The 10,853-nt window shown below is 44.8% G+C and overlaps 1 protein-coding gene across 2 annotated transcripts; it reads left to right on the forward strand.

Annotated features, from left to right (window-relative positions):
* Window positions 1-7,127: 7,127 nt before the first annotated feature.
* Window positions 7,128-10,132, forward strand: badb (BCL2 associated agonist of cell death b; the record flags this gene model as incomplete). Of its 2 annotated transcripts, none has more annotated exons than XM_083639864.1 (4): window positions 7,128-7,256; window positions 8,009-8,155; window positions 9,201-9,421; window positions 9,992-10,132. In XM_083639864.1, the coding sequence occupies exons 2-4, from the start codon at window positions 8,017-8,019 to the stop codon at window positions 10,130-10,132; spliced, it is 501 nt and encodes a 166-aa protein (XP_083495990.1). In that variant the 5' UTR covers window positions 7,128-7,256; window positions 8,009-8,016. The 2 variants fall into 2 exon arrangements, with proteins under 2 accessions (XP_083495990.1, XP_083495991.1); XM_083639865.1 differs by lacking the exon at window positions 7,128-7,256 and adding an exon at window positions 7,474-7,533.
* Between the last annotated feature and the right edge of the window lie 721 nt (window positions 10,133-10,853).

Here is a 10,853-nt window from a genome sequence, read left to right on the forward strand (position 1 = left end):
CAGATAGTTGGAAATCTTTTAAGTGACTTGGTCCCCAGGAACCCGAGTCTCTCCATCCGTATAACTGAGACCATGTCCGTCAGCAGTAAACTCACCTTCTAGCATGTCAATAACAGACTTGGGGAAGGCACGACAACTGATTACTTGACTATTAGATGGAGAGCTTCAGAATAGACTTTCAGATATGGCAGCAGGCGGCCTGATGCTAATAAAGTGATTGAAATGTGTAAATGTGTTTTGCTGCAGGCAGTGTCACAGAGGTTAACGCAGACTGATTGATTGTTAAAGGGACAGCTCACCCTAAAATACAAAATACAAATATTCCCTCTCACCTCTAGTGCTATTTATCCATCTATATCGTTTTGTGTTAGTTGCCTGAGTTTATCGGCCGCAGAGATGTCTGCCTTCTCTCCAATACAAACTGGATGGCACTCGGCTTGTGGTGCTCAAAGTGCCAAAACAAATACATTTGATAAACTCAACAGCAATGTCTCTTTCCAGAAATCATGACCCCATTACTCAAGATAATCCACAGACCTTGTTATGAGCAGTTTCATGGAGGAACTATTTTCTTTTGGCCGAACTACACCCGCTAGCTGCTAGCTAGTTCCTACATGAGACAGCAAAAGAAAATAGTTCCTACATGAAACAACTCACAACAAAGTCTGTGCATTATCTTGAGTAACCGGGTCATGATTTCTGGAAAGAGACAATGTACACTTCCATTGTATTCAAGAGCAGGCACTGGCAGACATCTCTGCGTCCGATATCTCCAAAACTCAGGCAACTATCCCAAAACGATATAGATGGATAAATAGCACTACAGGTGAGAGGGAAAATATGTATTTTGGATTTTAGGGGGAACTGTCCCTTTATAAAACAAACTATTTCAAATTGTATATTGTATGTCAATCACTTTGAGAGGCTGAGCAGAGGAAAGGGTCTGAGAAGCAGGACATTACACCCAAATCCTCATCTAGTGTTCCCAGCCTGAGCACTCAAAGTGTGTCCTTCACTGTAAAATAAGACGACGGCTACTCATTAACTATCATTATACACTATAATGACAGGCATCTGCTGCTGTACGCCTTAAAGGTTCACATATGGAGTACATATGTTACAGCTGACCACACACACACACACACACACACACAAACAGTAGCTCTCCCTCAACACACCCATGTAGGTCCCAACCACACTGGGTCATATTAGAGGGAAGTGAGAGGGCGTGTGTGCAGCGAAACCCAGGCACAGACTTTGTAAGCTGAGAACACTCACTCTTTAAAAATGGACTATCTCTCTTGTCATGAACACACTGCTCACGTGTCCCAATTGAACAAGTTGTTTAGTCTCATATTCAGTCTTTTAAAGTCTTGTTTCAATCTATCGCTTGGACTTTTTTCAGGAAGAATAAGGCAAATCACTCCACTAGCATCAAGAAGATGACACTGGATTCAAGGGGAAAAAGTGGAACAAGTTGATATACATTGGAACAAGCGTGAATCCGCAATAGCTGCGACCACATTATGGGAATTTCCCGAAATGCAGGGTGGCAGGGGCAGCTCACCCTACTCTGCCTCTGGCACCCTGCATTTCAAAGCCCCACCCCAATTTAACACACCTTTACACATGCACACACTTGACCTGCATACCAAATTTCAGCCTCCTAGGGCAAAAACTGTAGCCGACAAAAGGGTGCTGAACTTTTTGTTGACCGACCGACCGACCGACCGACCAACCGAGCTACCTATAGATGGTTTTAACTTGACAACAATAACAACCATCGCAACCCACCTGAATATCCGGTTTACTTCCTGTATACATAGCTGAGCACAGGCTGATATTCGGCTCATATTAAATGTTAACGTTAGACCGTGTCTCCGACAGACACAGTAACAACAGGGCCGGCCCTAGCCATCTGGGGGCCCTAAGCAGGATATAGATCAGGGGCCCCCTCCCAGGGGCGGGGGTTTGGGGGCATCTGCGCTGGAAGTACTTTTAAGTAGGGGGTGCTGTAAGGAGGGGACTCTCGGTGCTGCCCGCTAGGGCAGCGCCGAAGAAAATTTGACGTTTTTGGACTTTTAGCCATATTTAGAAGAATATTTAAAACAAACATGACAATGACGCTCGTTTGTAGCCCTATCAGTGTCAAGCAAGCGTGTAGAACCCAGCAGCCATAGGGGTTGCCAGGTCAGTTAAACCAGGGGTTCCCAACCTTTTTTGTACCAAGGACCGGTAGATACATGCAGGACCGGTTGTCAATTTTAATGGTTTTAGTTACATATATATTTACTCACCAGGTGGCGACAAAAGGTAAATAACAGCCTTTTGTGTTGTATGTAGCCTACAGTATTTATGTTTTAGTTTAAACTACAAACATAAATAAACATCAACCTATGTTTTAACTACCACACACAGCCTATAATATTTATTTTTTTGGGGGGCCCCCCAACTCCCGGGGCCCTAGGCAGCCGCTAGGTTCGCATATAGGGCGGGCCGGCCCTGAGTAACAACGTAGCCTATTTCGGTCTTTATGTCTTGTAGTAGTTAGTAGTAGTTGTTGTTGTTGTTGATAGTTGCCATAACAACCACCCGTCGGAAAGACGTGCACACGCTGGGTAGTAGGAAGCGTTGTTGTCTGGTCCGGAGCTAGCGTGAGAGGCTAATGAAAGCTACATGTTATGGAGTAAGCTGACTATCAGTACGTTATTGCCATAGGCCTATCTTTACATTTAAACGTATAGCAAAAATAAAAAATAGAAATAGAAGTAGGCTATGTCAGTGTTTTCCCCTGAACAGCTGAGAAAGTGGACACTGTAAATAGTTAGCACTGTGAAGCTGATACAATTCAGGTGGCGGTAATGCAACATTTAAGGATGCCAAGCGCCATAAAACACAGAAGAAGAAGCTGAGAAAAAGGAAGTGCTGTGGGGTTGCAGCTGGTGAAAACCGTCTATAGAGCTGCTGGTTGTAGCTAAAAAAGTGAAAACACTTCACACTCACATCGTTGACAGATTATCTCACTTTGTTTTAAGGTTTTAAGACTCGGTACAAAGATCAAATGACTTGAGACGTTTTGCAGTTTGGACCCTGCAGAAAAAAAAGCCAGCTAAGCCATCTTTGATCCACATAACCTATAGTTGAAAGCGCACTGTGCTGGGTGCGCACGGGTGGGGCGGGTCGAATTAGTAGGCCACCATATGTCGTCTTTGTGATCACAGAGGGCCTTAGTCGTACTACAGTATGTCGAGGGAGCGGTCCGCATATAATGAGCACGTACCAGCAGCCATGATGAAAAGCCTGCAGCTGAATGCGACGGCTGGAGGAGCATTCACTCAGATGTGGGTTACGTTTGCTCATTTCCCATTCCTGTCTCTCTCTCTCTCTCTCTCTCTCTCCCTCTCACCTGCATACTCTTCTTCTTCTGGTTTCTTCTTTATTGTCTGGCAGTCTTTCATTTCCTGCTTCCTCAGCTCTTCTTCTCTCTCTCTCTCTGTACCCACACCTCCCTCATCTCTCGCTCCATCTACTTTTCATCTTTCATCTGTTGCTTTCTCCGTTTCTCTCTCTCTCTCTCTCTCCTCTCCTCTCATCTGGCACTGCCTGCACGTTGGATGCATCTTTTTTAGAACTGGCGCACCGAGGAGTCATCTTCTCCTCTCTTTCGCATCCTCTTTCTCTCCTCTCTTCAAGCTCCCCCACTTCAAATAATTCCCAAGCTCATCCCCCGCATGCTGCGGCCCAACCTGGGCCAGCAGAGGAATCAAATATCTGAGGAGGACACACAGGGAGAACCAGTGGCGGATGGTGGCTACAGTCACAGTGTCCTGGAAGTGAAAGGGAAGGAAAAGCTGCTGATTCGCTCTCAAACATCCACACATGTATATACACATACAGAAGCACACACACACACACACACTGAGTGGTGGTTTGGAGACAGTGTGGGTGTGCGTACGCCTCCGTATCCCAAAATAACCCCCAGATGAGCGGCTGGGAGGCAGGGCGAGGCTGGTACTGGGAGATATAAATGGCTGCTAATTGTATGGCTCTCTCAGATGACGCTCAAATACGGCAGAATCTCGCGCACTCTGTGTAACGTTATTCAGATTCAGATTCAGAGTCAGACAACTTTATTTATCCCAGAAGGGCAATTCAGTTTCAGTATTAATGTTATGGATGCTCTGCTTGTATGTGGAGTGTGTAATATGATCTCTCTAACAGGGATGAGTGTGGATGGGGATTTTATGGTGATTTGTATGAGCACATATGTTCTCTCTCTCTCTCTCTCTCTCTCTCTCTCTCTCTCTCTGACACACACACACACACACACACACAGATGGATAGTAATTGTATGGTTCTCAAAGGCCCTTCCAAATTCAACCAAAAGAGGACTCCCATGTATTCTGCCTATAATCCCTCCAAAAATAGAGTTCAAAGACAGACATTTTCTAGAGCTGCTCCTTGGCCTGCGTTACGAGAAGCTGACTGGCCGGACTTACAGTTTTTTTGAGCTTATAAACCCAAATGGGAGTTTATTTGGATGCTCCGAATTAGAAAAATGACCCCGTAGTAGGCTATATATCCCACCGCGCCGAATCCTGTCACAGTTTCCACAAAGATAGTTTATACCTCCTACTCGGTGCCAGCTAGCCCAAGACTGTCAATTAGTGATGTGGTGGAATATAGCATAAGTCTCATTTAGTTTCTAATGTGGTGATATAGGGAGGGAGATGAGTGTGTGTAGGCAGAGGAGGGAGAGAGAAGGAAGCCAGGCGGCGCTACATATTAATGCCGGGTAATTACACAGCTGGCTCTGCGAGGTCGAAGTGAAGACCGCAGCACAGGAGAAGAGTGGAGAGAGCCATGGTCGAGGGCAGAGAGGGGAGAGGTAATTGTGTCAGTTATTAATTGTTGCTCATTTGTCTTCTTCATACCATACAGACCCTAACTACTACACACACACATATAGCTCTGCTCCGAGGATTAAGCTGCTCCATACAGGCAAAGCAAGAAGGAGAGAAGATTGGATTGTATGAATTTGGTTGAAAACTATGCAGAAGTCCTACACCTGCTTTTCAGGAAATTATTTTTACAACGATGGTAATTTTACAATGTATTTTCCATAGGGACCCCCAGCGTTGGTTAGTTGTTTATAACGTGACTATATTTATAACTTTTATAACGTACTCCAGTTTCCGGTTTATAATTCGGGTCTGCAGCAGAGTATAACAAAGGAAATGGCAAGCTACAACAATAAGTCACGTTAAACCGGACCTTGTACCCACGATTATTATTTTTACAGTGGGGCATTAAAAAATAAGGTGGATAGGTTATTTTTATTTGAGGCCCTGATGGCATCATTAAACATGTTCTACATGACTGGGACGACATGATCTACATGCATCACTTGCACTAATGGGAAAACCCCCACATGACATTCTTGCAAGAAACCAGATGAAGCTGGACCAGACAGAGAGAAGAAAGTAGACAAGCATGGCAGTTGTCAGTGAAAGTCACAGAAGCACAGTTTGTTGTCCTGCATCCCCCCCTGCTGCTCATACAGAGTATAACAACAAAGTGCTCAATGCATGGGCTCTTCTGCCCGTATACTGTCTCTGTATACAGTATGTCAAGGTTTTTTTTGCCTTGAGCATGGGAGACCCCGGGGAAAACATTCCTGTTAGAGGAAGAGGAACTATAGAAAAATTCTCTACCAGATGGGAAGGAAATACTTAACGCTATGATGCCCTCAAAATTGTTCCATAATAAAGTCATTGAGTGACTATATACTCCGTTATGTTCAGTGACTGGCAATACACTGACTGAACTGTGTGTGTGTGTGTGTGTGTGTGTGTGTGTGTGTGTGTGTGTGTGTGTGTGTGTGCGCGCGCATGTGTGTGTGTGTGTGTGTGTGTGTGTGTGTGTGTGTGTGTATTTGCCCTTGACTACAAGCCTACAGTATAGACTCCTGCCCCACCCTCTCCTTATCAAGGCCAGCTCCTGCCAAAAGAAATCTCAGATGAGAGTTGCATAACATGGGATGTGCTTTCCCTGCAAATTTCCTTTTATAACTAAACACCTCCAACCCTCACTTTGCTACAGTTCACAAGCCACTTCCAATGAGACAGAAAGCAAGACATATATTAAATGACCTGCTTGATCTGCATTTATTTAGTTATTGTTTTTCTGTCATAGTTATTAATCACTTTGTTTGTTTATCAATATTAACTATTGTTACTGTAATGTATGTAAGCTTTGGCAATGTAAGAAGCCCTTGTCATTGTGAGGAGGTGATCAGTGGTGGAAAGTAACTAAGTATATTTACTCAAGTACTGTAGGTAAGTACATTTTTTTTGGTACTTGTACTTCACTTGAGTATTTCAATTTTCTGCTATTTTATACTTCTACTCCACTACAATTCAGAGACAAATATTATACTTATTACTCCACTCCACTCCACTCAGACTAATAACACAAAATATAATCAATAAATAAATTATGATACAACTTTATTCCCTGGGGGGGGGGGGGGGGGGGGTAGCCTGGGTAAACCCAGCCTCCACGTGACCTCTATTGTGACTGATAGCACATAGATAGAGGTCACGTGGAGGCTGGGTTTACCCAGGCTAGGGGGGGGGGGGGGGGATTTAGGCTACAAACCACCCAGCAGTAGCTAAACAAAGTCATAAAAATCAGCTTTACCTTTACCATCTGCAACATAAAGTGAAAGTACACATTCAATAATTATAATCCAATAATCTAATATACATTATTTTTAAAATGGGCCATTCTGCATAATGAGTAGGCTACTTTTACTTTTGATACTTAGTATATTTTGATGCTAATACTTTTGTACTTTTGAATTATTTTGAATTCAATTTGAATGCAGGACTTTTACTTTTAACATAGTATGTCTACACTGGATCTGAGTGAGTTACAGTACTTCCTCCACCACTGGAGGTGACTGAACTTGAAGAAAAGGCTCCTACGGTACAAAAATATCACTGCGCCTCTCCACCACACACTACGGCAAGCCGGCGAGACAAACAAAGCCCCAGCCCAGTCCTCGCTCGCAACAGTGACGTCAGCGCGCCGCGGCAGCAGAGCGACGCAAGGCGATTGGGCGAGCGGAGCTAAAGTGTATTGTACTGTAAAAAAAGACGGACACCAATAAACAACAACAATAACAACAACAGCGCGGGAGGATAACTAAGGACACACTCGCACCTTACGGACCCACATCACAACGACTTCGGGTAAGCAAACCGTTTTTCATACTGCGTTGGTAAAATACCGCCTCAGCGGCTTCCGCCCCTCTCTGGGAAGTTTCTTTTGTCCTCTTCAATCAACAACAACACAACAAGCGCACAGTCCTCTGGCCACAGAGGCTGTGTTGGCCGGTAATGTGGCATGACAGTGTAACAAGTCGTTCATTACATTATACCGGGATCTACCTTGTCAAAACAACCCGCTTATCTCGCCGGTGGACACCTTTGGACCGCTACTAGAAGCGCGGACAAGATAGCCTGCTGGGTGAGGTAACGTTAGCCATTAGCAACAGCTGTAACAACACATGTCTGTTTGATGCCATTTTATGATGTCTGACATAATAAGTATGTTGTTGTTGTAGTATGTTTGACAGTAAAAGGATATTAGATGATGCAGCTACTCTATCGCAATGTATTCTTCTTAGTGACATACGTGTAAGGAAGCGAGACATAAGGGCAAAACGATCATTTATTAATGTGTCATGTCATTGTATAGTCATTTGAGACGTTCAAGTGCAGTAATGTACTACTAATACTGACTGTCTCAATACTCAATAACTAACGCTATTGATTTGTTTGTGCATGTCTGCATCCTTCTCTTAAACACACACTAATCGCACCCATATCTTACCTTCTCTACCTCTCTCCACTCTCTCTCTCAGACCCACACACACACTTTGTTTTCTCACTTTCTCTCTCTCATGACACACGCCTTATTTATCATTGAACTCTTTCTCCAGATGTCTCGATGGCCGCCCAGTTCATTATTTCAGGCAGCGAGTCAGATGCCTCCGAGGAGGTAGAGGTGTACCAAACCGACCAATCATCTAACGTGGAGGAGCACCTTCTAGGCCACGACCTCACCTCACCCGATCTCAGAATGGCAGGTAAGATGACCCCACAAAGGATTGTGGGAAATGGGAAAGAGGGGGTTTTAAAGGCATTGAAACACTGAGCAGCGATTTGGGCAACTGTGCCAGTACAGTATAGTGTTGTTGGTTTTAGTCTCATCAGGACATTTTGTTGCCTGGGAGCATTGTGGATACTCAGGTCATCCATCAACCCAGAAGCCACAGGTTTGATCCCGCCACCCCCGCATCCATGCAATACCTGCCGAAGTATCCTTGAGCAAGGTGCTACTTAATCCCTACCTGCTCCACGGGCGTTGCACCAGCGGAAATACCACCATAAGAGATATAAAAGACATCACATACTGTACATCGCATTAAAAAAAGTATTATCCTCTGTCGACTTTGCTGCCTCTGGATAGCGAGTAGCGACATTGCTGATCTACAATGCACACACAAAACTTGTCCCTCAACATTCTTTCTCCACAGGAGGCTGTGAATGTGATGCATAGATACACCACCATATCCCATTGACTGTTGCTTTTCACTGTTGGCACTAGCATGAATCTCATCCAAGTTGTAGTAGAAACAGAACAGAATGCAACGTCTTCCATCCATTTCTCCCAAAAAATCTGTATTTTTGTCCTGCCCCCTTTTTTGCCTGTGTCTCATCTCCATAGCCCCCACTTACTTTACATCAAGTTTGAGGTTCGCTGCTTGTAATGTTTGTACACCATCTGGCCTTGATGATTTATTTTGGTCTATTAAGATGATACTTTAATGGGGAAACTTGATGTTGAGAGTTTGTCGAAATGGTATCAATTTGGCATTTAGTATGCACCACTCAAAGGGTTAAAGAGGAATGTAATTAATATTTCTTCGCCCCGTACTTCAGGCTTTTGGACACCTTTCCCATAGATTCCTCTATTCCTGCTTTCCTTCATTATTGCTGCCTTGTTCTTGTTTTCTTTTGACATTTTTCATTCATTTTCACATGATAAAGTTGGCCCGTGATCACATTATAAAGTGAAGTTCAGCTCTGAGGTGTCATGGACCTGGCTCACCCTTCTCTCTGCCCATGTAGCGAGTGGTCGGCTCAGGCTGAACTCGGAGTCCCACGCCTCCACCGTGGCCAGAGACGAGGAGCTCCAGGCCAGCTGGGAGGTCGAGGACGGGGCGGCCGGCGACGGCACTCCTTTCCGGGGTCGGTCCCAGTCGGCCCCCCCTGCCCTCTGGGCGGCCAAGAAATATGGCCGGCAGCTGCGCAGGATGAGCGACGAGTTTGACAGCTTGCTGGACAAAGGGGTGAGAAGAATGAGTGATGAGAGCATGGATGGCGAGGAGGGAAGAGGGTTAAAAAGAATGAAAGTATAACATGTTACTATGCAGGTTAACATCTTAACATCCTAACATGTTACTATGCAGGTTAACATCAATTGATCAAAGATGCAGTTTTCCAAAAAAGTGTTTGTCTCATGTCGCATCTTTCCACTTACAGAATTACATTGACTTTTTTGCTAAACCGCATATTTGATCAACTTATTGTGCACTGCACTTATGAGACTGGTAGCAGGTTCAAATTCTGAGTGTCAAGTATTTTGATTGCTACAGTGGCTTTTAGATGATGCAAGGCTAGCTTGCACTAAAATTCACAGTCTGCTTACGCCTCAACATACACTGTACATGACTGAACACACACTGATGTCACTGATCTTGTAGTCACCATTGAAAGTAAGTTGATCAAAGAGCTTATTTGCCAAAACATTGGCAACATTTTTATTAAATGAAACGTCCCCATCCTTCCATGCTTGACAGTTGTTGGTAATAACAACTCAACGTGTTCGTCATCGTGTGCTCTGCCTCTGTCCTGTGCAGGAGATGAAGCGGGTGAAGAGCGCTGGGTCGGCCAAACAGATGCAGCACTCCAAAAGCTGGTGGAACTACCTCTTCAGTCACCAGGAGAGCGAGGGAGAGAACAACAGCCACCACGAAAACCACAGTCACCGCACTGAGTAGGGACCGCCGGGGGGGAGGGGGACGGAGAGAGGCATGGTTGGGCGGGAGGGGTGGAGGGAAACGACGAGAACGACAAGATAGCCGTGGAAAAAGACTGGAGAACAATCGAGAAACAAGATCGCTGTGAACCGTGACTTGTTCCCCCGTGCAGAGTCGCATCTCTTTTTTTCTTTTTACATCATCGGTGAAGTAATTTTTGAATATCTTTTTTTGTATTTCGGCCGGTGGTGATCTTGACTCTATTGTTCGGCGGTCGGCTGTGGAGTGCTGCTGAGAGGCAAGAATCTTATCATTCTCACACAAGAATGAGGACAGACTGTGGGCAGCGGCGCCCTGCTGACCAAAGCCCAAAAGTAAACGGACGGTCATCATGTACATCTATGATGAGAGAGAGAAGGGAAAGCGTGAGGCATGGATGAGAAGACAAAAATGGTGTTCTTATCTGTTCAGCTGCCCAACAGGCAAAGTGTGAAAATAAGCACCAGAAGAATCACTGTAATAGAGCACCGCAGGGATGACGTGTTTTTGTAGGCTTAACCAGAAATCGCTGCCATGTTGGTTCGTCGGGGGGAAAAGTCTATGGGGTTTTAGAATGGGGATTTCACTTAAATGCATCAAATTGTCAAATTTGATGCATTCAAGTGAAATCCCCATTCACTTTTTCCCTGACGAACCCAAGCGCTACTTCCGGACTCATTCCTGTGGTGCTCTATAGAATAGA

This window comes from Poromitra crassiceps (assembly GCF_964638095.1).
Source record: "Poromitra crassiceps genome assembly, chromosome: 7".
Classification (NCBI taxonomy): domain Eukaryota; kingdom Metazoa; phylum Chordata; class Actinopteri; order Beryciformes; family Melamphaidae; genus Poromitra; species Poromitra crassiceps.